Source organism: Aulonocara sp. 'chitande type north' Nkhata Bay, linkage group LG11 (assembly GCF_057382095.1).
Source record: "Aulonocara sp. 'chitande type north' Nkhata Bay isolate Kocher_YH1m ecotype deep benthic linkage group LG11, A_spYH_male_GT1.1, whole genome shotgun sequence".
Taxonomy (NCBI): Eukaryota; Metazoa; Chordata; class Actinopteri; order Cichliformes; family Cichlidae; genus Aulonocara; species Aulonocara sp. 'chitande type north' Nkhata Bay.
In genome coordinates this window covers 24622591-24649334 of record NC_141354.1, presented here as the reverse complement: position 1 = coordinate 24649334, position 26744 = coordinate 24622591, and the positions used below count along the sequence as shown (strand labels likewise).

The following is a 26744-nucleotide window of genomic DNA, read 5'->3' as shown; positions in this document are numbered from 1 at the left end:
AAACCTCTGTGTCATAAACGACACATTTATTTTCTTTTTATGTTTACAAACAATAGCTTGACATTGGTTTGCAAAAATCTGTGTTTGATATTTGCCTTAAGCTCAGTGCACAGCAGACAGGTGTGCAGCTCTGCTCTGGTGTTTGTTTTTGTCTCGTATAGAACTGGATTTGCTTTAGGCTTAGTTTTAATCCGTATTTGATTTGGACTCTGTCCTTAATTGAACTCTGAGCTGGATTGTAGCTTGCAATAAGCTACACTAATGTGATCAATGATGGTTCCTTGAAAATCTTGTGCTCATCTTTTTTCACAGAAATGGATCAGAGGTGTAGGTGTAGTCTAACAATCAGATAGGTTTGAGTACATTAAAGGCTGGGCCATGAATCAATATCATCTCCCATTCCCTTTCAACAGAAATGTACCTTCACAGTACGGCCATGTTGGACAGGAGTAGAACCGAAGTTAGCAATTTTAATGAGCTAAGTTTTCACAGTGAAATGCAAATAAAGCACAGCTCATGTGGAGAACTCGGGGGACACTCAATTAAAACAATTAAAACAAAAAGCACACTCTTAACAAACCTACCTAACTTGTCTTGTTAAAATGAAGAAAAAATGAATTCTGTGCTCCCTTTCCTACTCTAAACAAACCAAGAGTACAGAATAGTTTTTCTAAACAAAGTGCAGCCTTAACTGTGGTAGAAGGAATATCAATGAGCAGAGAAAACAGGTTCACCATTGGCACTGTCTCCAGGGTGCAGCAACAGATTACAAAACTTCAAAGAGACTAGAATTCACTGACAAGCAGTGTGCACCAAACTACAACCGTCCTCTCGAACAGAGACACGCTCAAAGGGGCGGCACGGTGGCTCTAAATCACAGGAACAAGTGAAGGCACCATTTAGCAGCACACTCTAATCAGCATTTAAAGCCAGAATATGGGAACAAACTAATTAATGCTAAAAGTGAAAACATATATTTAATGTGCCCCTGCTTTAACTTTATTTGACTGGCAGTATGTAGATATAGTTATTGGAAAGCAAACACTGAGTATTGTGGATGATACACAGCAATGTGTAGCAGGAAAAACACTGTGTTTACTTGACAATGAATATAATTGAGCAATAGTGTTTTTTTTAATTGCTGAATTTGTAATAATAATAAAAATAACTTTTTAAAGTCTCATGCTTCGAGTTTGATCTCTTGAACTAGTCAAGCACAGGCCACAGCAGATTAGTTTAGGCTAGTTGGACAATGCTACCAAACTGTTGGCAGGCCCAGCAGCAAATGAGGTGTTCAGGAGCATTTTGGTACATTATTGTGACAATGCAGTCCACATGAGTAAGCTAGAAGGAAAGGTGAGGGCAGGTGGAAATCTAAGTGCATTCCACCTGCATTCACTAAATGAAGTATACACACCACTGCAGCCTCCGACTGAGGGGGAATTACGCTGCAGTTCATTGGCTGGAGGAAACACTTCTTTTTCACCTCCTCTTAATGTCTTCCTGGGCTCTGCACTTGGCCAGCTGTTTTCCATGTTAACACAAAATGCCACCTGCTACATATACTTAGAGGTAGACTTTTACTTAGTTGAGTGTTAACTCGAGGTAATGAACATTTTAACTCTGCTCCTCCCCTCTCTCTGCACAGCGGCACCCACACTCCAGGCAGGCAGCGGTGGATCACAGATAAAAAAACTCCTCTTAAATGTCAGGGCAGGATAAAGAGTGTCACAGGAAAGCTGTGATTCTGTCTGTGGAGTCATTACCTCTTCTTTGACCTATTGAAAGATGTACAGTAATATCTCCTGAAGAAATGCCTCTGCGAGCTGCTTTTCCACCCAGCGGATTGGTTAGGTCATAATCACACACTTATGTACCTAAGTGACTTTACAGTCTCCATAAAATGGAAATATGGGAACAGTATTTATGCAATTTAAAAAAGGTGTGCGTAAGGGAAAAAAAAAATTACAGTGGAACTTCTGATCATGAATGCCTTTCATTACCGCCTTTGCCATCTTGTCCCAGCTCATTGCTCTGCTTATAAACAGGAGCTTTTTTTCCCAAAGTGGTGCATAGTACTGCGAGTACATATACGGCTCCGTGGGGAACAATTAACTCGTTATGCATATGCAGAATCTAACAGTGCGGAGCCCAAGTCCCAAAACATGAAACGTGCAAAAGGTGTTTTTAACAATAAAACAGCTGCTGTATATTATTTATCTAACAATAACAGCTTATTTTTTGTCACGCTTCTTCTTCATGTTAGATCGGTATCTGGTACTCAAACAACACCCTGGCAATGAACTCCACCAGTCTGGATATTAATGTCTCAGAGACACTGGCAAACAAGACCCTCATTGTCACCACCATACTGGTAAGGTCACGGCTGCTCTCTGACGCTCCACATTAGTGAGATCAGAGTTGTTTTTTTGTTGCTTCCCAGGCTGTGCCGGAGCTCGTGCTGTGTTGTGGTCTGTTTCTGATAATTTTGCTGTCGCCGCTGTAACTGTCATAGAAACTGACAGATCACCGAGGGAGATGTGTAACTAAAAACCAGACTGCTACAGTCCTGGTCTACTGATTATGTCCAAACCCAATAAGCTGTCTCCTTGTAGGGTTTGGACATATGATTGATATCTACAGGTTGGTGTAGAAATGTGAAAGAAACACCCAGAAAGATAGATTCAAATTCACTGAATCCTAAAATACTGTTAACATCCTGTGATAGCACACTGTGTTAGCTAATTAGCCTTTTCTAAATCAGTCTGTTGATTGTTGATGATGCGTAACTGTTGAAGCCAAATTTCATAACAGCGAACATTACGCCGTTTATGGGGGAAATTAAAAATAAACATGGAAAACATCTGAAGCAGCTCGAGCTTTAGGACAAAACAAGAAAGAACAAAAAAAGGAAAGGAAAGGGAAAGAAAACATCTTGTTTCTGTTTCTTGGGTTGTGTCAGATATGAAGATGTTTAGCAGTAAAGAAAAAGCCATTTTGCTGTATTCTCCCAAGATGTAGACAAATTCACTGTTGTTTGTGTGTTAGAGGGTTTGGGCTGGTTTAGACACATGATGCAAGCTTTATGAAACAATTGTTGTTGTTTTTTTTTATGTCAATACATTTGGCGCACTGCTCAGATCTGCAAGAACACCGCCTGCCTTCCCTTGATACCCTGGTTTTTCTGCGTCGATCCATTTCGTGGCTAGACAGTGGTTACTGAATGGTTTTTTCTACCCTTACCTATGTCTGTAGCTATCTTCCACAATCCAATTTATGTCTTTTAAACCAATTTAGTATTGGACTTCCATAACTGTAGGGGACTCACAAGAGGGAGATAAAAATGGTCTAAATTGATTCTGCTCAAGCTGAGATATCTTGACTTTTAGCACTGGGCAAGCTCCAAGAACAACAACTCTAAAATTCCCAAGATGCATCTGTGTATTGTTCTTTAAAAAAAGCTTTCTAGCCTTTTCAGTTAGGAAAAACTAATTAATGCACCTTTTGATAAGTAAAATGATTACAATGTTAAATGTCTTCTCTTTTAAGTGCCTTTAATTTGAAATGACTGCCAGAGTTATCTTTGAAGACACAAATTCAGGCTTTTACAAAATTGTCTGTGATTCCCTAATAGAAAAGTGCTGGCATTCCCATGTCGCTGGAAAAATGGTTATTTGGCTTGTTGCGAAGAACACAATACCATATGTGACTGTGGAGTAAATATAAAGCCAGTTAGCGCAGAATAGCATAGCATAAGTATTGAGGTTTCTCACATGACATCATGGACACATTACGCCACCATACTGGATGTGAGAAAACTACTGGTTGCTAGGGAAACCTGTATTACCAGACTGGTTGCCTGTACTGTAGTTCCTGTAGGTTTCTGGCTTTTGCTGGATGAAATTGGTTGCAAAGAAGATGGTGCACCAAAAACTTTCTAGTGATTACTTTGTTTCTTAACAGGTTGCCATGGATGCCTGTAGCTTTTCACATACTTGCTAGTACTGTACTCACCAAGCGGTAGTACAGCTTGATAAAGCCTGACACAAACCAGAAATAGAGATGGCTTGCCTTCAAAGTAATAAGTTTTGCCTCAGCACTGCAGTTAGCGTTTTTCAAAGGGCACAACTTTTACTCCATTTCCAGCTTGCATCCACTTTTCAGTTTCACTACAGCTTGGAGAGTAGCTGTACTGTGTTTGTAGGACGTCCGTCACTTCCATGCGAACTACAACTGCAGCAGAATGCAAGTTGTTTTTCCCCCCAGAGCTGGGTTTGGTGATTTGGCAACTTCTAGCAACCACTTGAAAATGACATGAGATGAGATGATGAGATAGCCTTTATTTGTCAGTTGCAGTTGCCCACAACCGAGATGACAGACCTTGCCGACCGTACATACAATACACAAACATCACATTGGGGAGACAGGTCAGGCTAGGTAGCAAGGGAAAAAAAACCTCGAAATGTGTAACACAAAAGGATAATACAGGAATCCACAGGTATCAACACACCATAACACAATAAAACACAGACAAGCAACATGGAAGAGTATTCCAGTGTGTACAGCTGATCTGGGACCGCTGCAATCTTCTATTGCGCCTCCAGCTGATCCGGTGTCCACATCGGATGGGGGGTAAGCATGGGAGGAGGCGTTGGATTCGGGGGAGGGAGGGTGATAGTGAGGGTGTATCAATATCAGTGTACATGTTTTGTCCGTGTTCAGCTGAGAGGAAGTGTCACCACGTCCGGCTAAACAAGGTCAACAGTGTCCAGTGGACCCAGGTGGCCTTGAAGGAGGTACAAAGAGTTCTGACAACAATCCTTTTATCATGGGAAGAATTTGTTGTTCCAGTCAGCTCCATGAGTGGAGATGGTGAATGTTTGAGTTTAGTGCGAACAACTGCATCCAATTTTTACAGTTGGTCTAATGTCCGTTACTGGTCACCAATTATCTCAATTCCCGTTGTTCTTCTCCAAGATCTTATCCATATTGCGTTCAAAACTCAGTCTGAGTACTCACACCCCTGCCAATCGTCTATCATGTCGGCCAGCCTTATGGGATTTTGAACAGCTGTAGCCGCTTCCTGTTCTTTGATAAGCAAGACCAAGCAGGTCCAAGCCAGCTTCAATCAGCCCGAACTCTGTTATTGTGGTTCCAAATTGGTAGATGTCGTTCATTGTCCTCCATCGAGAGTGTCGCCAGACACACGACGCAACCGACCATCGAGTATCCGGCAGCAAATGTCTCCGCAGGACAATTGGGCTCTTCCAAGCCCAGCAGGGTGTCAATTCCGTTACGGGACCAGTTGATCAAATCCATAATTCTTTAGGTTTTAGAGAACAAGACTGGGAAACTCTTTGAGGGTTAGAGTTAGACGAGATTAGACAAACACATAGAAGCAGCAGCTGGGAAGATAAGAGAGGGAGAGGGGGAAAGATGCGTCCGCCTCCTCCGAGAGCCAAAGAGAATCAGGGAATACTCATTTTCCCTCATCTGGTGGTTGCCATATGGTCTAGGCCCAAGTGACTGTGGGCTTACTCACTTGATCCTTCATTGTCACCATTATTGTCACACCAAAATAGCAGATAAGTTAACATTATGTTGTCAGTGGTCATCTTTCTGCATAAACCTCAATATAAGTGAACTTTGAATGAGTTGTAGGTGAAACTCATTGCGAGTTTCATCGTGTTTCCGGCCTTTTGCTTAGCTGTCTTTTATTTTAGTGAACTCAGCTCTGATCCAGGCAGATCAGCTGATCTCAGTGCTGGCCCTCTTTGGCTCTACTGTTCACCTGACACCCTCCTACACATCCAATTGGCTATTTCATTCAGGGCACGCCATTGAAGCTACTATAGCCTGCAGACCAATCCTCAGCAAATCCTCTCTTTCTTTCATGCTATATCTGACATAATCAGCGCCGTATCTTTCTTCTTTGATGCCTGCTTTGTTTTGTGCTGAGGTTCTTGCTGCTGTTCTGCGGGCCTCTGACGTTCCACATATGTGTATGAAGGATGGCCCACAACAGAGCTATGTCATCAAACATAAAATCCTGCAGATAGAAATATAAATCTCCCTTTGGCTGTAGTGATCCTGACTTAACACTCTAACTTTTTTCCTTTCTTGTGTGTCTTCATGCCAGAGAGCAAATAAGCATATTCCCCCAAACTTTCAAGCCATTGCTTTAATCTAGCAAATAATCTCTGATCAAGCAGATATTTATAGTTTTGGACTGAGACCTCGTCATGTGTCCCTCATGTTCAGGAGAACCCATATGTGATGCGTAAAGACAACTACCAAGACTTCCAGGGAAATGACCAGTATGAGGGCTTCTGTGTTGACATGCTGAGGGAACTGGCAGACATCTTGAAATTCTCCTTCAAGATCAAGCTGGTGGATGATGGCCTGTATGGGGCCCCAGAGCCCAACGGCTCTTGGACTGGCATGGTTGGAGAGCTAATCAACAGGGTGAGTACTCTCACTCCCTCTCCAAGTGTTACACACACACAAACACAGACACATGCACATGCACACTCCAGAAACACAGAAACATGCACTAATATTCTAAGCAGTTTCCCTACAAAAGGAGGCGTATAATGAACAGACAACTATGTATGCACACACTGCCACACCAGACACACACACTCACACTTGCTCTGTAGCCCCAAACCACAACTCTGCTGTAACTACCCATGTTTCAAATTGCCCTCAGAGGGGAGTAAGACTCTTATCTAGGACAAAAGCTGACTTGATAATTCCCCAAAAGAGAGTGGTAACATAGCCTAAAAATCGTCTGCACCATCTTTCCTCTCTGTAACACCCCCCCCCCCCCCCCCCCTCCCCATTTCTTTCTGTCCAGGCCTAGTGTGCCTCTGATAGACACTCTGGTTGAGGCAGGCTAATGAGAGCCCCTCTCTGCTTAATTACCATACGGTATACTTCAATTACCAGGCTGTGGTCCCCATGTGGGGCATGCCACACTGGTGCTCCCCCAGCTCTCCACGCTTCCTCTCTCCCTGCCCTCCCCACTGCCTGATCACTCAGCTCTAATTAGCGGTCCATGTTCATCAATTAGCTTTTAATGGAAGAGATGGAGAGGAGGCAGTGCAACCAGAGACCTGCAAGGTTTTATACAGGTGGAAAGACCAGTCACCCAGTGCTTACTCGCAATTAGCCTCATTTTTATGGTGGGTAATGGGTGTGAGGCAGAGTGCACTTCTGTATGTTTCTGCAAATGTATTTTCAAGTGCATAGTCAAACTTTTAATTTTTCATCATTCAAATAAACATTTTGAACAAGAAGAGTGCTACATTAGTCCGTCTATTTTGCACTCCTACCTGACCATTTGTTGTTGTTTTTTTCTTGCCTCTCATTCACTTTCTCTCTCTCTCGCTCTCTTTCCACAAATCTATCTTCACAAATCTTCCAGAAAGCAGACCTGGCCGTGGCAGGTTTCACCATCACATCAGAAAGAGAGAAAGTTATCGACTTTTCTAAGCCGTTCATGACCCTGGGGATCAGCATCTTGTACAGAGTTCAACTGGTGAGGGTGTTATCTAGGCCTGTGCACACACTGGCTGATACTCGCTACAGATCTTGTGCTGGATTTTATTTCTTTTACCTTCACTGCTTTATTGCCAACTGGGTCATACAGAGAACGACAACTTGCACTTGTTAAAATGAAGCTTAAGGAATCTTATCTTCGAAGCTGATGATTGTATGTCTGCAGTATCCTGCAGGCTGCATCCACTAAGGCCACACTGAAATTTATAGGTATAATTCATATTGCTCAATAAGTCAGTGTGCTGTAACTGGGCAACAGCTTTACATTGCTAATGAGGCTTTGGATCTAAGCCAAGTATGCTTCAGCACCAGGCATTGTGAAACAGAGTGTTTATGGATTGTAGCATTAGCACTGCAGACTTTAGTATCAAAGTGCAGTGAAGGACACTGCCCTCCTGTGGTGCAAAGGGGACTCTCCCTGACAACTGAGACATTGAGACCTTGTTTTCTAACAGATTGTAGCTTCCTGTATGTCCATTAGTCACCATCTGTCTCTGCTTCTACAGCTTTCTACTTTTCTTTCTTCTCTTCTATGCACCAGGGTCGGAAGCCCGGTTATTTCTCCTTTCTCGATCCCTTCTCTCCAGCCGTCTGGCTCTTCATGTTGCTCGCCTACCTGGCTGTCAGCTGTGTGCTGTTCCTGGCTGCAAGGTCAGTGCATTACATCACACACTGTACTGATTGTCTGCAGTTCACATCAGAGCTCCATCATTTTTTATCTTGTTGAACACAAGTCACCTGTCACATATTGAAATTTCTTACCTTATGCAACCTACTGCAGACAGTTTTGACAAAGGTCGAGTGACTGATTGGAGATGACTTGAGTGATGTGACGGAGGTACATTACTGTGTTGCAGCTTGTCCTCGAGGTCACCTTACTTTACCTTTATTTTTCGCATCAGGTTAAGCCCCTACGAGTGGTACAATCCTCACCCATGTCTTCGTGAGCGCAGAGACATGCTGGAAAACCAGTACACTCTGGGAAACAGCTTGTGGTTCCCTGTTGGAGGCTTCATGCAGCAGGGATCAGAAATAATGCCCAGAGCTTTATCCACCAGATGTGTTAGTGGAGTGTGGTAAGTTATAATATGATTACAATGCATTTGTTTGTGTTTGTCAACCAGTATAAAGTCCACGCCTACTCAGAAATATGTCTTGCATTCATTGTCTCTTCACTCGTAAGTTTGTCCTTCACTGTTTAGAAAGCTGTTTATACTGAGTTGACATTAGTAGGCTGATTACAGATTCCTCCGCTGAAGGGAAAAGTTTCTACAATATAAATTTAAGACGCGGCTGGATGTGGAAGTGAGTGAGGAAGAAGGAGTCAGCTACTTTATTGATTTTCTCTTTTTATAACACAGGCACAGATTATTATTCAAAGCAGCATTCAAAGAGTATTTTTCTTGAGGGGATTTTGGCCTTTTTTATCAGACTTTTGAGAAATTGTGTAAAAGGTACTGTATGATGTTCTAATACATTTTACATGTTGCCAAATGCAAGCTATCAATTATATTTGAATAGGATTTGGTTGCACATAGGTCAGTAGTTTGTGTGGAGAACAAAACAGGATTTACCTTTCCCATCATTCGATCTAGAAACCATTAGCAATCATAGCTATGATGATGATTTAGCTTTTTAAAACGTATCTGATTTATAAAACACTGACAAGCACCAAAACCTAGAACACTGGCTGCACCAGAAGGCTGCATAAAAATGGGTTGTTACCCACAGAGACTAAGCGAGCAGAATAGCTGATGCTTGCATGGGTTTTTGCTAAACACAAACCCCCACCACAAAACAGTAACTACTGAACAGTAGAAGCAGTGAAGATAATAGGAAAATAATACAATATTAGTAAAGTTCAATATTTAAATCATTTAAAGTTAATTTGTATATCACCAAATCGCTACATCAGACATCTCAAGGGGTTTTATACTGTAAGTTAAAATCCATACAGTACTTTGGAGAAGATCATAGTAATCAAATGACTCCCTGTGAGCATGAACTTTGTGATATTGGGAAGGGAACCTTTAGCAGAGTTGGGCTCAGGAAGGCTGCTGCGATGGCTCGGGGTTGAGGGGAAAGAGAACACAGGGAGACAGGAAAAAACACAGACTAGGAGAGATTGCAAACCAAATTTGAATTGCTGAATACACACGGGAAGTGAAAAGAAATGGAAAATGGAGAAGAAATACTCAGTGCATCACAGAAAGTCCTGCAGCAGTCTGACCCTATTGCACCATAACCAAGGGATGGATCAGGGCACCCTGATCCAGCCTTAACTATAACCTTTAGCCAAAAGGCAAATTTTAAGTCTAATCTTCAAATTAGAGAGGGTGTCTGTCTCCTGAATCCAAACTGGGAACTGGTCCCAAAGAGGAGAGGCCTGAAAGCTGAAGGGTTTGCCTCCCATTCTACTTTTAAAAACCAGGAACCACAAGAAAGCCAGCTGTCTGAGAGCGAAGTGCTCTGTTACAATATGAAATTATGTGGTCTTTAAGATATAATGGGGCCTTTTATGATGGGAGATTTTAAATTAAATTCTGAATTAAATAGGGAGCCAGTGAACAGAAGGTGATATTGGAGAATTATAAACTTTTTTCGGATCTCTCTTAGTGCTCATACTGAAGGGGTTTGCATTAACTGGGGATTTTTAGAGAACTTCTTGAGAAACATGACAATGATGAATAATTCTTCAGCATCACTTAGCCAGGATATTTTAATTTTAGAGATGAACAGATAAGACCTACATGTTTGTTTAATATGTGCCCTGAAGGAAAGAAATGGTCAAAAATGAGTGTTACTGGAAGCCAAGATAATGCCATCCTGAGTATCTGGTTAGACATGTTTCTAATATTTTTTGGGCTAAGTGCAATTTAGATGCAGGAATTAGGAGATCATTCACGCCTTTGTGTCTTTAAGACATGCCTATAGTTTAACTACTTGATTTGTATTATCTGACTTAATCTAAATAGCAATGCAAATATATGCTATATCTTCTAATAGCAATGTCTAAGAGTATATAATAGCAAAGGTGGGCTCAGATCTCTGTAATAAAAGTTTGTGGTCAACAGTATAAAATGCTGCACTGACGAGCACAGAGATGAGTCCACTGTTATAAGAATATCATTTGTAACTTTCACTAATGTTGAAACTAATGCTGTTTCTGTGCTGTGATGAATTCTGAATCTTGACTGAAACTCTTCAAATAAACCATTCCTCTGCAGATGATCAGTTAACTGTTTTACAACTATTCTTTCAAGGATTTTGAAAAGAGGAACGTTGAAGATTGTTCTATAATTATCTAAGACAGGTGGATCAAGTGGTGGCTTTTAAGTAGAGGTTTAATTACTATTACTGTAGTACGTAGCCTATTGATAGAGCTAAATTAATCATATTTAGAATTGTAGCTTTAATTAATGGTAAGACCTCTTTGAAAGTCTTGTAAGAATGAAGACTGACAGAGATGTTGATGGTTTAAAGGACGAAATGACTGAAGTTCGTTTAGAAGGATTGTTACAAGAGAAAAAGTCTAAATAAATATCCATAGTATTGGCTACAGTGCTTAAAAGAAGGGTTGGAATTTTCCTGTTTTACTCAATCTGTGACAAATAGCTTTACAGAGGGCTTTTTATAGAGCAACAAACTGTGTTTCCATGCAAAGTGAAGAATTTCTAGATTAGTGAGCTCTTTAGCTGAGTTATCTGTTTTAAAGCGTATGTTTGTGGGTTATAGCAGGGAGTCAAGCATCTCTGATTTGTTGGTTTCTTTACAGAGGAGCCACAGTAATCAGGGCCATACACAGTGAGGATATTAACAAGATAATTAAGCTCTGGGAGTAAATTTTGGGTAGCTGTTCTGCATTGTGTTGTTACAAAGCATTAAAGAAGATAACAAAGAAGAAAGCACTTCTTTATATTTTGTTACAGCACTTTCCAAAAGACATGCAGTGCACTGAATTTGTTTTCCAGTGCTCTGTAGTCCATTATTATTTAACGCACTAAGTGTTATTAAGTGTTATTAAAACAAAAGGAGGGTTTTCAGGGGATACTGCTCAATGTTCAGTTTCTATGCTATAAGTCAGGACAAAAGCCAGAGTGTGATTAAAACAGTGAGTGAGCTCATTTACATTTTGAGAGAAGAAAATTGAATCTAATAATAAATTAAATTCAATGTTGAGGCTGTCATTTTCAGCATCTACATGAATGATCACCCATTATAATTATTTTAACAGAAATGAGAACTGAATGCTATAAAGAGGGCCAAGTGGACGATGGATGACTACAAATAAAACAGTTTTCTTGTATTTTCCAATTAAGGTGTGCAAGGTTAGGAGTAAAGCTTTTGAATTAATTTTTAGTTGATTGATAACCTAGAGTGACAGATTGCTGCCACTCCTCCTCCTCAGCCTGTGCTTCAAGGAGTCTGATGCTTGATGTGACTTTGGGGTGTTGAGTTGTTTAAACTAATAAATTATGCCTTAGTAAGGTTCCTGTGAGGCAAAATAAATCAGTATTTTATCCATTACTAACCATTTTTATAAAGTAAAAACACATGTTAATACTTTATAATCACCAGATAATCAGGTTCCAAACAATACATGATTTTCCTTGTTAACTATTTTGAGTATACGGTATATATTTAAAAAAAAAAAAAGGTAAATACAATTTTAAGGCCCATGTCTGCAAGAGAATAGTTCATTTTTTAATGTCATTTAAAACATTTTACTGGATGTGTCATTAAAAAACTGTTTGAGTCCCGTAGTTTTATGGAAACGGTTGACAAAAGCTCACTAAGCTCACAGAAATACTAGCCTGACGGCACTCCAATAGTGAGAGTGAATGTGAGAAGAGGCACAAGAGAACGAAATAATAACCACTAAGAGCTGAGGAGATAAAGGAAGACAGGAACAGCTAGATTACAGGGAGGTGAGCAAGATGTTAAGCATAGTCAGTACATGATGTTCTCTTTGAATAAAGTTTGTAGACATGCAAGAAGTCCCATTTTCAATGTTATTAGTGCGGAGTATCTAAAGTGATGGGAAAATAGATGTGAAGCTACAATCATTGCACTGAAGTGTATTATCATTTGAAAATGATTAAGTGGGGCTATTTTACTGTGACACTTTTTAAGATGTTCAATTTGATAAACGTCCTGATGTGTCAGGTGTTTCCTTTGCTGGGTTAACTCAAACCCAGCAAAGTGTCTCTACTGATATTCGCCAAAATAACTGGTGTATTATGTATGAATTTTGCAGCTTATCAATACCATGATGGATCACTGTTGCCACTCCAGTGGTGCTTTATCTCTCCCTTCATCTCTCTTTTTCCTCGCCTTTTTCCACCTTGCAGGTGGGCTTTCACCCTGATCATCATTTCCTCCTACACGGCCAACTTGGCGGCCTTCCTGACTGTCCAGCGGATGGAGGTTCCCATTGAGTCTCCAGACGATTTGGCCGACCAGACGAACATCGAGTATGGCACGATCCACGGCGGGAGCACCATGACCTTCTTTATGGTGCGGCTCCGGTTGTGCTTGGGTTCGGAATTTGGGAATAATTATATGTGTGCTTTTATCCGTGTTAAATATTTGTTTGTGTAGCTGTTTGGATTGACTAACTCCCTAAATCGCTCTGATAGCAATTCAGGAAATAGTTGTTCATAAAGTTTTCTATGTGTTACATGTAATGGACCGCAGTGCTTCTCTCTTCATTGCTGAGAACAGAGTGAACGATTATCCTCATATTTGCCACTCTGTCTCTGAGTTTCTCTCTTGTTTTCTTTATGGCTGTTTGTGTTTGTGTTAAGTGGCTGACTGCCTGTGTTTGCTTATGAGAATGCTACCGGCATCTGTGTTGACATCTGTGTTTGTCATAGTGTGGGTGTGCGCATGTGTGTGTGTGTGTAGGTCTTGTATTTGTGTGTGGGTGTGTTAGTATAGAGGAGTGTGTGTAGGTGAGTGTTTAAAAAATGTATGTTTATATGTTGGTAAATGGCAAAATGCCAGTTAGAGTTTATTTTTCAGTCACTAGTGTTCGTCCAAATGGCGGATATAAGAAAGAATGGTGTGTGTTTGCCTACATAAGCCAGTTTCATTGCCACAGTACATTACCCCACTCAATACCTAATCCACACACGCATACACAATCTCATTGTTGTACACAGATGCTACCATCTATACCCTTTTCCTTTCTTCTCCCATACAAAGAGATACTACATGTAATTGTACATTTAATCCTGTTTTGGATCTTGCCATTTTTTGTTAAGTGCTGAACCACCTCCTGTGTGCTGATTTACTTCCATCTGTATGAAAGATGATGCATCAGCTACGCTGTGAGCAAATAATCTGTTGCTTTGCTTCACTTTCCTTTTTTCTCCCTCCACTCTCCGCGCTGCTTTTTCCCTCTGTTTGCTATTGATATTTTTACTCTGCTTGCCATTGTTCACACCTGATTTTCTCTCCTGTGTGTACTTCCCTTCCCGTTTATCTTTAATGCATCTCTTTCATATTCCTTCTTGTCGGGGAAACTTGTATATTCACCTGTAATTACTGCTGAATTGCCGTTGTTGTGTTCCTGTTTCCTCTGCAGAACTCAAGGTACCAGACCTACCAGCGGATGTGGAACTACATGAACTCCAAGCAGCCTAGCGTATTTGTGAAAAGCACGGAGGAAGGCATCGCCCGTGTGGTCAACTCCAAGTATGCTTTCCTGATGGAGAGCACTATGAACGAATATCACCGTGGCCTGAACTGTAATCTCACACAGATCGGAGGCCTGCTGGACACCAAGGGTTACGGCATTGGCATGCCACTAGGTAAAAATACTGCATCACAAAAAGGTCATGCAGCACCTGATAATGTATTACCTACTTTAAATATTTCTGTACGCAGAGAAATGTCTTAAAAATGTATCTCATAACTTTTTTAATTGCTCCAAGACTCCAAATATATCTATAAAGTTATGAAAAAGCAACTGGGAAGCTAGTAGAGATGTAACACTGTTCCCTTTTTGATAATTACAGACATTGCTGACGCATTTTAAAAGTGCTGTTTCACAGCTTGTGAACTAAAAGAATAACATGATGTAGTATTTAAAAAAATTATGCATGCAGATTTTTAGTTTTAATTATTCTGAGTGGTTCAAGTTAAAATATAACTGATAAAAAGCAACAGGTTAACATTTCAAATCCCCTTTAATGTACCTGACATGTGACTTGAGTTGCATCCATGTCATCAGCTAATTTGATGTTTGCATTAATGAGCAGTTGAACAGGTGTACCACATAAAGCGAAATACTGTGACTGAGCATCTACAACAGAGACCAGGCTGCTTAATCATAAGTGACAAGGAGCTATCTCGTTTCTAAAATTATACAATTATTTGACAAAAAGAAAAAAAAAACCTCATTAAATGACAGCGTGAGAAGCATGAGATCAATTATGCTAAATAGACACATGTAGTTGTCTGTGATTTGTGAGATTAGACCTGAAAATTGTCTTGTACGTGGTCGGTTTATTTTTTATCTGTGGGATTAGCAGCTATTTCAAATGGAAGTAACGTGCACACAGTTAATTGCTTTTCCACTCACGCCCAGCGCTCGTGATGCCACTTTTTAGCACTTAGATGAGATTGTCACTGAATCACAGTAATCTGTTCCTATGAAGAGGTCAGCCATATCTCACTGTCTATTATTGACCAAGGCTGTGGAGGAATGGAGAGAAAAAGCAGACACAGAATAAAGAAGGAAAGACCACAGACGTGAAATAAGGGACATAAGAGGAAAAAAACCAAACATATTATCCCACTCACCTCCAGGTAAGAGGCTGTTTAAATTTAAAGAAATAGGCAGATATTTTTACACTTGAATAATTTCTTGCTGGGAATTAGATGACAGATCTCCTTAAGGATATGCTATTAAAATCTCATTAGGGTGTCTACAGTTGCTGTTCATCAGCAAGCTGCTTGGCAACCCACCATAACCTCTGTTCTACCTTTTCGTGTCCTGTGCGTTATAACTTGTACCTGCTTTACTGGGTTGTCTTGCTGCATCTCTCCCAGCCTCCAGCTTTCTGTGTATCCACATAGAAGCATGGGAAAGTGGTGGGAGGTGATGCCAAATTTATATTGCTGCAGTCATTAGTTGTCCTGATTGAAATCGTTTTTTTTCTGGCGGGAGGTTGGTGTTCTCCAGCAGTGACTTAGCGAAGGAGGCATGATAATCACTGAACAACTGTCAACACTTTCTATAGAGACTGTTTATGTGCAGAAGGCCTGTCTAATAAAAGCTGCCTGTTGATTATCTTCACAGCTAAATACCATTATGCTAAAGAAAACATATTTGTCATTTGCACAGACGGAACCTTTAAACCCTCTAAATCTGGTCCAGCATATCTGGTTTGCTACATACTTTGTATGCTATTCAACCAGCTGCTGAACCACTGTGTCCGTCTAGTTGTTATCTTGCTGTCTATCTCTCACTAATCCTCTCTTTATTCTCACCATAAGATCACTTCTAGCCATCTCCAAGCTGCAGCGGCAATTCTCTTTTTCTGCTTAGTCTCTTTAACACTTAATCATTTCATGTTTTTCCCCTTTTTCTGAAAAAAAAATCTCTCCCCTGTCTGGTCTCTTATGCTGCACCTTGCCCACCACTTGCTCTTATCCTGCCTTCTTGTTTTTTTCCAGGATCTCCATTCAGAGATGAGATCACACTGGCCATCCTCCAGCTGCAGGAGAATAACAGGCTGGAGATACTAAAGAGGAGGTGGTGGGAGGGAGGCCAATGTCCCAAAGAGGAGGACCACCGTGCCAAGGGTGAGTCGACCGCAGCTGTCTGCCTCCGTTGCCTCCTTCTCTCTAATGTCCCCAGTAATAGTCTCCTCACTCTCTGCTACCGTCCAGCTAATGGCTAATGCCTAACCTAATGTCCTTGCGAAGGGTACTTAGCACAATCTACTTTCCCAGATGTCTTCTGTTTGTCTCAGGTGGTGCATAATGTGAATTTTATTGGAGACAGTGTATCTGTTTACATGTGTGTATTAAGTGTGTGTATATGTGTGGGCAAAGCTTCTGCATGAATGACAGAGATGATGAAAACATCTCTGCGTTTATGCCACTGATGTCAGATGAAAATCTCTTTTAAAAATTATTTTGCTAACAAAATGCTTCAGTTCAGGCATTTCAGTATTGTTACACTTTATCAGTGCAGTTTATCTCAAACCCTTCAGGGCCCTATAATTCTGTTTGTCACTCAAGCACTTCATTCCAGGCAATTTAAATTTGAAACTCAGATGAAAGAGTACTGAGTAGTGATTTAGGATTACACTCACATTAAGTTTTTGGTTATTACTGTGGGTCAAGCTGTAGAAGATGGAAAGTCTAGTACTTTCCACAACGCAGCATGGTAGCATCTTTGTTAGACCACTTACTTCCAGCAGATTATCAATTAGAAAATATGAATTGTGCAAAACTTACATTATGAATATTATGACAATTAAGGTGTTTTCTGATACTTAATCAACAGCTGAAATAGAAATCTGTACAAGAACAGTAGCATCAAGCTAGAGTCTGGTTAGCTTAGCTTAGTTTAGCATAGCGCAAAAAAATAGAAGATAAAAATAAGCAGCCTGCGACTATCAGCAGGTTTAAAGTGCACACCATTAGTTCTCCCATCACATAGTTAGGTCGATTTGTGTTATTTAACCTCTGTACACCACCACAGTGGATTTTAAATAAAACTGTCAAGATGTGATTGAAGTGCGTACTTTAAACTTCAATTCATGTGGTTTAACAAGACATTTAATGAGTTTAGAGATTACAGCAACATTTTATATAAAGTCACTCATTTTCAGAGCCTCAAAATTAATTGGACTAACATAATTTGAAATACAGGGACTGTTTTTAATACTTGGATGAAAATCCTTCAAGCCATTGACTGTCAGAAATCCAATTCTGCATTTCCTCCTTTAAAGGACTCTCCCAGGCCTCTGCGGCAGTCACTTTCACTTGCTGCTTATCTTTGGGTGTTTTATATTTAATAAAAGAATGCTCTGTTTGGTTTAGATTAGGTGACCAACTTGACCAGTGAAGAATAAACCCATTTCTTTGCCTTGAGAATTTCTTGGGTTGTATTTTCAGCATTAACTTGTGAAGCACTGCCCGATCAATTTTGCAGCATTTGTCAGAATCTTTCTTTCTTTCTTTTTGCTCTACATTTTTCTTCCTTTCACTCTGGCACAAGTGAATCTAAGTTTTCCCGTTTAAACATTTTTTTTTCCAGATATCTACAGACTCTTTATTTGTTCTGTGGAAAATACTAATCTGGCCTTCTTGTTCTTGAGTGTAACTACTGGTTTGTAGCTTATTGTAAATGCTCTGTATTTGCATTCATGAAGGCGCCTCGTAATTGCAGACTTTGACAAAGATACACTTACGTCCTCGCGAGTGTTCTTGGCTTTGTTAGATGTTGTGAAGATGTTTTTCTTAACCATGGAAAAAAATCTGTCATTATCCATCTTATTTGTCTTCTGTGGGTTTTCAGGCCCTCTGGTGTTGCAGAGCTGATCACTCCAACACCAAAAGACAGACTTAATTCTTCTTAAGAATGTATCAGATTTTTGATTCGGCCACGCCTAAACTTTTTGCTCTTTATCTAGGTTTATTTTTCTTTGTTCAGCCCAGTGATGGCCTCCATTACTTGCACTGACAGCTCTTCAGGCTCTATTTAAAATGACATTGAAAAGCTATCTAATGCGAATTCAACACTTTGAGCCAAAGTCAGATATTATGTTGGCTTCTTTTAACATGAAATAATGAGGGAAATAATAATGCGGTGGTGTACAAATGCAAAGGTAGAAAAATTATGTCTTTGCCCATTATTGCCCTCAGTGTTTGTACTTGAACCTTGCCGTACACTGTTCTCTTCTCTACATTCAACTTAAATTGCACGTCTTTTTGTTATTTTGTTCCTGTTTTCTTTAGTTATTTTTCATCATTATCTAAAGTGAGCCTAATGATAGTTGTAATAGTTGGTGCTGTATGTGGTACAGATGGCAAAGCCTCTTGAGGCAAATGAACAATTAGTGCACTGATAGCAAAACAAGGCAATTTTGGCCTCATTTTTTTAGGTTAATGATTTTAAAAGTCAAGCTTTTTCACCGTGTTTTATTATAAATTAACTTAATTGTTTTCAGTTAATGAGTTATGTTTTACTAACCTCATTATAGACAATTATAGAATAGAATAGCCCTTTATTGGCGATGTACATGTACAATACCATTATGGATAAGTAACCTAACCTTGATATGTTTTAGTCCCTTTTGCGCAAAGGCCCATGGCATCATGATCTGCATTTTTGCTCAAAATTGTAATTTTTTTAATTCAAAGTTTAATTCACAGCATTGTACTTTTAAACTGAGCCAAACTTCATTCTCACCAACACGGCAGGTCATCAACCCTGCAGCTCACTTCCCTTAGAGTATCACAGCTGTAACAATCTAACATGAAAGTAAATGAAACACAACCTTGATGCTTTAACAATAACAGTAACAAACATCAAAAACAATGTCGTATTACATAACATGCTTAATATTTCAGCTCTCTTTGCTGACACACTCACTCATGTCTGGGCTTATTAAAGCACAGACTACAGCTGACAAACAGGTGTCGGTTTATCTTCCTTCCTAGTCTCGTTTTTTGATCGTATGTACAATCGTTTCTATTTAGCATGCACAATTTTGAGCAGCTGCACATTAATACTTTCCTATTATCCTTCATCACGTGCACTAACTGAATATCAGTATGCACACATTCAGAATAGTCGAATATAATCATAAATCTATTCAATCATTTATAAATAAAATTATATAAGTTAAGTAAGAGACAATGAATCATAATTGCCAGAAGTGCTCCTTCAACTATGTCTTTTTTCACTGTGCTTGTAAACCTCCTTTGACAATAAACAGTTGCCCATTATGATGCATTTGCGCACGTATGTGCTAATCTTTGTCTCCTGTGGCCTGTTGTCAAGGTCTGGGCATGGAGAACATTGGGGGCATCTTCGTTGTGCTGATCTGTGGCCTCATTATCGCTGTGTTTGTGGCCATTATGGAGTTTGTGTGGTCGACACGCCGCTCGGCAGAGACTGATGAGGTATGCCCCCATACCTGCCCTCGCCGACCCCACAGACACACCCCAGTAGGTTCCCATGGCATCCCGCCATCCCTTTTGATTATGTTATTTGGTGTGTGTCCCTGTGTTGTGTTCGTATGTGTGTGAGAAAGAGAATGGATGGGTTACTTTTTCAGCTTTTGCCTCCATTTGTATGTGTTTGTTTGTGCCGTAACATTCAAGGTTCACTGTGTTTTGTGCATGTGAGATGAGAGGAATGTTTAAGTACGTGGCTCTGACCTGCTGTAGCGTTCGAATTTTACGACAGCTAGAGAATCTAATCGCATGTTCTGCCTGTTTTGATTTCACTGTGCCCTTTTAGTGTTCGGTGTTTAACAGTATGGCAGCAAGTGTTTGTGAGCTAAACATGATAGTTGGATAAGCAATATTGAGAAATGCCAATATTTGCTTGCATAAAGAAGTAGTGTGAACTTTTTTCCCTGGCATTAAATGTCATGATGTATCTTCTTTTACATGCCTCACATGTACGCTGGTATTCTTCGTTTCCATTGTTGTGTGTATTGCTTCTCACTCATGTCATTGTGCGTCTCCCTCTGTCTCTCTCTCTCTCAAACGCACACACCCACACACACACACACCCATGCACACACACACACTCTCCTCCTGTCATTCGACCATCAGTGTGTGTTCTCCAATAACGAGTACTGTTTCTGTTTATGTGAGCACATGACTTTTTATAAATCATGCTTTCATTGAGAATGTGGTTGGCCTGTAGTGGACACGTTGATGCATTTTGTTAGTCATGTGTGCGTATCGCAGTAGTCATGCAGCTGGAATGATGATGAGTATTGGTGGATGTGAAAGTTTGGTTTAGAATGTGTTTATGTGTGTGTTTGTGTGTGTGTGTGTGTTTGAGGCTGTGCACAGTTGCTGTACGAGTGAATGCTTCTGTATTTGTGCGCCTGAGTGTGCCGGCCTGCCTGTCCGTTCATGGTGCCATAATGAAGTGCCCATAAACTAAACATTTTGCTGTTCCGTGTGTTTGGATTGTAATAACTCTCTCTGCTTCTTGGATATTCTCCCATCTCTATCCATCCACACATCCTTCCTATGACCTCTCCATTTATTTTCAAACCATCTTTCCATTTGTTGGTCTCTGCGCCCTCGCTTCTCCTGCTCCTTTTTGTTTACCATGCCCACTGTGTCTGTTCTGCCTTGTTGCCGGCTTGTTCTTTTTGTTTTGCTTTTCCTTTCAATTTTCTTGTTCTCCCTCCGCTCTCCTATTTATGTACTGCCTTACCACTTGTCTTGTTCTGCTGCCTGCCTACTTTGTGTCTATGGCACCTCCTCCCCTGCCTTTGCCTCCTTTCCTCTTCCTTCCCTTCCGTCTTTCTTCTTTCCTCCCTCCTTCCGTACGTCCTTTAGGTGTCTGTCTGTCAGGAGATGATCACAGAGTTCCGAAACGCCGTCTCCTGTAAAAAGAGCTCTCGAATGCGCCGCAGACGGCCCCTGAGCAGCTCAGCAGCCTTGCGTCACCCTACCCGCATTGCTCTGGGGGCCCCTCGGCCCCTGCGCCTGGTCCGGGAGATGCGGCTCAGCAACGGCAAGCTGTACAGCGGAGCTGGCCCCCTGACAGGTGGAGCTGGAGGGGGAGCCGGAGGAACGGGGCAACCAGATCTGGGCCCTGGGCCCCAAAGGATCCTAGATGATCCGCTTGGAGCCAACACCACCCCACCTCCACCTGCCCCCACCCCTGTGATGCTGCCTGCGCGCAGCTGCACCCACGTGAGGATCTGCCAGGAGTGCCGAAGGATCCAGAGCCTGAGATCAGGTAGCAGTATAGGATCAGCGTCAACAAGAATACCCCCTTCATCCGCCCCCCTGCCCCGGATACCTCCACCCCCACCCCCATCCTCGTCCAATACAGACAGTGAGGGTGGAGGCGTGCCCAGCCCAAGGCGACTACATCACAGCCCCCCAGCTCATACCCCTCGACCCATTCCACCTCCGCAGAGCAGCAACACCTCAGACCTTCTTGGGGACCAGGACTGAGGAATGAAGCGAGTGAGGTAGAGGGGTGAGATATATGGGTGAGGGACATTTGCGCTGCTTAGAAAAAACACTGTTTCCACTGATCAGATTCATCCGAGAACTGAAATGTTTGAGATGAGGGAACAAAGGAGTAAAAAAAAAAAGAAAAAAAAAGAAAAAGGAGTTGAACTCATGATAATGCCAGCCAACACGGAGCAAGAACGAGAAGAAACATGGGGGACCAAGACTTCATCCACTTCAGAACTGAAGACACAGAGAGGTGGTCATCGGTTAAGTGTTTGCATTTGGCTAAGAAGAACAGTTCAGTTTGGATAAAAGAGAGAGGAGATGCACATGACCACGCGTCAGTGCCCGCTGGCCTCCTTTTGTCTCCTTACTCCCCTCTCGTGTCACTTCTCATTTGAGGGTCCTGGTTTTCTTTCACGGACACTTCACTGGAAGCTAACCAGCCCTTTACTGAAATGAAGCCTTGCTGGTGGACATACTGTATCTGTATGTGGTTTTAAAACAGCAACTGACTTCCAGAGAATTTATTCCTGGTGTTTTTTTTCTGTTGTCTTTTTGTTACCATTGTTCTAAGTGGGAATTTCAGAGTTAAATAACAGACTACGTGTGACAATATGGTGGATTATAACATACCAAGACACTTGACAACAGCTAATTGTGTTCGAGAGTTTTGTGCCCCTCCCTGTGCCCCATAGCTGCTTTTTGGATGGGATCGGGGAAGCTGGATGAAACAACTTCAAGGCAACGTAATGCAAACGGTAGCAGAGAAAACTGTTGGTCTGCCTTTCTTTACACTGTGTGTGCGTGTGTGTGTAAAATTTGTGCTTCCTGTAAGTCTGTCCGTAACTGCTCAAAACGAGGAGAACCGTGTACCCAGCAACAGCTTCTTTCTACCAATGTTAGATATTCAGACAGACACAAAAAGGGAGAGAGAGGGAGCGAATGAGCGAGCGAGCAAGAGGCTTTGAAATGTGAAATTAATGTCCCTCGTTATCCTGGGTAACGCTTGCCAAGCCCTTACTTCTTTTTCACCTCTGTTCACACCATGTAGACAAGATAGAGAGACTGGGCGAGTCAGAGACAGAGAGGCAAGATAGAGACGAGCCGGAAAAGAGGAGGTGGAAAGAGCCAGAGAGTTAAAAAAGGACACTACTGAATTTGAATAAGAATTCCCTCACTGAACTACTTCCATTAATAGATCTGTCCTGATCTGTTAATTCTGGGCATCTTTTAAGGGGCTTGTTAATGCGCCAGCAGACTATAAATGCGGCTTCCTCCCATCTCTCTGTTCGACAGGCTATCTTGGTCGTCCACAGCAGCGGCTCCTGCCAGTATGATAGACTCAACCCAGCCTTGTCAATACCGTCTCAAGCTTTTGATCACCTAATTACTCCCCTCAGTGGCTGGGGACCCATTCAGGAGGGGGTCGAATGCAGGGAAACGCGCTGATAAATAGATGTAGAAGAAATGTTTTTTCTCTCTGGCTGGGAAGCGAATCTGTTTTAATTATGTTGTTAATGTTATAGCCTTACAGTTTTGTGAAACTCCAATGAAAACAGACTCTAGTGTACAAGCAAAGTGTGCCTAAAGGGAGAAATACTGGTGGGTTTGCATGTTTTTGCCCTTTTGCTTTAAAACTTGTTCAGTTTTTGCTCAACATACAAGACCTTTTTAGACCAGCTTCAACAACTGTGGCACAAAATACATTACATACAACAGTTATCAGTCTGGATTTTTTAATTGTCAACAAATTGCAGTTCAACTAGGGGACATGTTCCTTTGTATCGACCCTGTTAAATACTGACTGCAACAACCAGTGCCTAAAAATAGTCCCCCAGTAAATATAGCCTTTACTATTCTTTCTCCAACATCTGCTAAAAACTGCAGTTCCCAGCTGTGTTGCCTTTTTAAAATGGGACTGCACTCCGTGTTTCAGCGGGAATATAGACATTGTTTACTAATCCTCCATCTTCCTCTGTTTGTGGGCATCTGTGGGCACAGATGCAGTGTAGTGCTCGGCCTGTTGTGGTCTAATGGAAAAAAAAAAAAATCAGACCAGCTTTATGTCAGCAGTAAATCCAATTATTTACATGAATGCGAGAGAGGCAGCAGGCGTGTTGTTCTCCTTAGATCAAATATAAGCGTAATTAATTTTACACGCTGCCACGGTATAGCGTATGTATACCTCTGCCGAACAGTTCATGTTATGTTTGCATGATTAATGCAGACATATTACTCAGAATGTTAATGTTCCATTATTATCATGTGCAGCATTTGCATTTTCTACAGGTCACTGACTCGATGTGCATTGAACCTGTTGCCCAGTCAGTTTCCAAATTAATCCCTGCTGAATGATTCTCTACTTAGTGGACTAGGGGCGTTCGATACACCCACTTAGTTGTGGTTAGTGTACTTACAGTGACAGTTGTAATAAAGTCTTTCTGGAACACCAACATTCAAGATGTAAGAGTTAGCAAATGCAACGGTTACAGTATAAGACAGCGTCTGTGTTTTGTTATTGGGTTTCTTCACAGATTGATTTCCTGACAGAGTTTATGAATGTAATGCTTTAGAAGCTGATTCCTAATTATTGGAAAACACAGTGTCCCCGCTCCCTGCCCGCATCAGTATCTTTCTTTTTTGTCTCCCTCTTGCCCGTAGTTTGGAATTGCCGTTCTCCAACGTAAAGATGTGTCCCCTATTATCTTCCAAATCCCAACTGCAGCATCCCATAACCAGCAGTAATGCTAAGTGTGTAAGATAATGTGCAAAGCCACCAGTTCACCCTTTACAAATCCCTCAGAAAAATGAAGGCATTGTTGTCTAGACTAACACTGCATTGCTATATAATGTTATGCATTTTGCGGGGAAGCAGGTTTGTTGACACTGTTGTGCTCCAGATAACGAATGATAACATTGTTTGCACACATTATGCCGTTTCTTGTTGAATGATTGCTGTCAGCAGAAGCAGGCTTGATTTGATGCCTCTCTCTCTCTCTCTGTTTACTTCTGCCTTTGTGTCCAGAATGCTGACAGGAGCGAACCTTTTTCACAAATCTTTACAGCACACACAAACAAAAACACACTCATCCGCTACGCCTTCGTCTCCGATTCCTTTGTTGTCTAAAGGCTGTAAACCCACCGGTTGTTTGTTGTTTTCAAAGTTGTCTTCTGAGTTTCTTTAATGACTTCCATGGTTCATACAAGCTCCGGAAACCTGATGTGTGACAGTACCACACAGCCATCAAGTGGCCACAAACAGCTTTAAACCATCAGCTGAAAGCATTTACAAGCTGCGGTGCATTATTGTGGAGAAGCGAGAGGAAGGTACAAGCTCTAAAAAAATACATTCAAAAAAAAAAAAAAAGCCAAAATATTGCTAGTATTAATCTAAATGGGAAGGGAGGGTCACAAAACAGATCCAATGGGATGTCTGAACATTCACTCCACGAAACAAACATTTGTTTACTTTTATGTTGTTTTCTTTGGTATTTTTTCATATTTCTATACTAGTGCTAAATGGATTATTAAAACTAATGACTATTATGATGAAATTGTTATTATTACTATTGAAGACGAGAGGCTCTGTGGTGTGTGTGTGTGTGTGTGGGTGAAGGGTGGAGGATGGGAGGTGTTGGGATGAAGGTGAAATGATGTTCTTCAGAGCCCGCCCTGTTGTTCAAACCTATAGACACACAGACTTCTTTTGGAATAAAAATATTCAAACAGTCCCACAGTGGTACGTGTCTTTGCTTTTTTTAATAGAAAGCTCACTGATGTCATGTTTTTATTCTAATAGAGGGATGAAGTGATTTAGTTAAGGGCCAGATTTTAGAAACAAACAACTCTTTCAGTCATTTAGGCCCTCAACGTCAATAAATACACAGTAACGTGAAAAAAGAGAGTTTTGATAGGATGATATCCTGTTAAAAGTACAAAAAGTACAACCAGTGATTCAGTAGTTTGCAGAACTACTTTCAGCAGCAAGAACCTCAAGTAATTGTTTTCTCTTTGAAGTTATTCTTTACAGCATTACTTCTGTTCATTGAGGTTTGCAGACATTGGTCCCTGCACAGCTTAAGATCAGTCATGTTGAGGTCTGGACTCTGACCGGGCCATTGCAACACCTCTATTATTTTCTTTATTTAGCACTTCTGTTGTAGATTTGCTGCTGTGCTTGGGATTATGTCCTGTTCTTTCTCCTGGCAACCCTTCAAAACAAGCCATATTTCTTCAGCTTTTTTCTAATTGTACTGTCATCAACTTTAACATTTAAAATGCCCACTAAGGCCTGTAGAGTCTGAGAGGTAGCTCTTGGGTTTTTGGTTTTATGTAATATCTCTGAGCATTGCAGAGTGTGATCTTGGGGTGAATTTGCTGTGACGTCCACTCCCAGAGAGATTGTAGCACTGTGTTAACACACACCTGAATGCTCCAGACCAGCAAACTGCTAAAACTTCTGCTTTTGTAGAGGTGCTCACACTTGCTGATGATCACTTAATCAAGCTGATTTGATTAGCACCTCCTGGCTGCTACCTACCCTGTTAATTCTCATGTAAACACTAAGGGTGTAGTTAGTTTTTCATAGCGCTGCATAGAGGCCAGTGAAAACTTTCTTTTTCACATGCCTGTGTGACACAACACCTTCTGATGCTGGTTTTACTAAATATTTTGACCAAACTGAAGACCTTATATGTACTTTATATTTTCATTTTTTTTTTTTACAAAATGTAATTTAATTACTACATAATAGATTTTTATTTCAGGTTTTCCACACTTAAACTTTACATATTTTTTTTTAGGTGGTAACCTTAACCTCGCTCAGTGATAAGCTGATATCAAAGTGCTTTGATACTTTACAAATACAAATAATAGTACTGGTACAACAATGTTATTGAGAAAAACTACCCAAAGGATCATAGTAAAGGTAGCTGTTCTGCAGAGATACGCATATCAGACATGCATCACTTAATACATACACACATAGGATATATTCA

At 41.0% G+C, this 26744-nt stretch overlaps 1 protein-coding gene across 2 annotated transcripts in view; it reads left to right on the top strand.

Moving 5' to 3' along the window:
- The window catches only part of grik5 (glutamate receptor, ionotropic, kainate 5), a 101801-nt gene extending 76257 nt beyond the window's left edge, over nucleotides 1-25544 (top strand). Inside the window, exons 11-20 of one of the 2 annotated variants that reach the window (XM_086311300.1) lie at nucleotides 2267-2374; nucleotides 6262-6465; nucleotides 7427-7540; nucleotides 8102-8211; nucleotides 8463-8636; nucleotides 12912-13077; nucleotides 14150-14375; nucleotides 16246-16374; nucleotides 19589-19710; nucleotides 21115-25544. In XM_086311300.1, coding sequence (XP_086167426.1) covers nucleotides 2267-2374; nucleotides 6262-6465; nucleotides 7427-7540; nucleotides 8102-8211; nucleotides 8463-8636; nucleotides 12912-13077; nucleotides 14150-14375; nucleotides 16246-16374; nucleotides 19589-19710; nucleotides 21115-21741 — 1980 coding nt within the window. In that variant the 3' untranslated portion in view covers nucleotides 21742-25544. Of the gene's footprint in view, nucleotides 1-2266; nucleotides 2375-6261; nucleotides 6466-7426; nucleotides 7541-8101; nucleotides 8212-8462; nucleotides 8637-12911; nucleotides 13078-14149; nucleotides 14376-16245; nucleotides 16375-19588; nucleotides 19756-21114 lie in introns of both variants that reach the window. The other variant, XM_086311299.1, reaches the window with a different exon arrangement.
- The last annotated feature ends 1200 nt before the right edge of the window (nucleotides 25545-26744 follow it).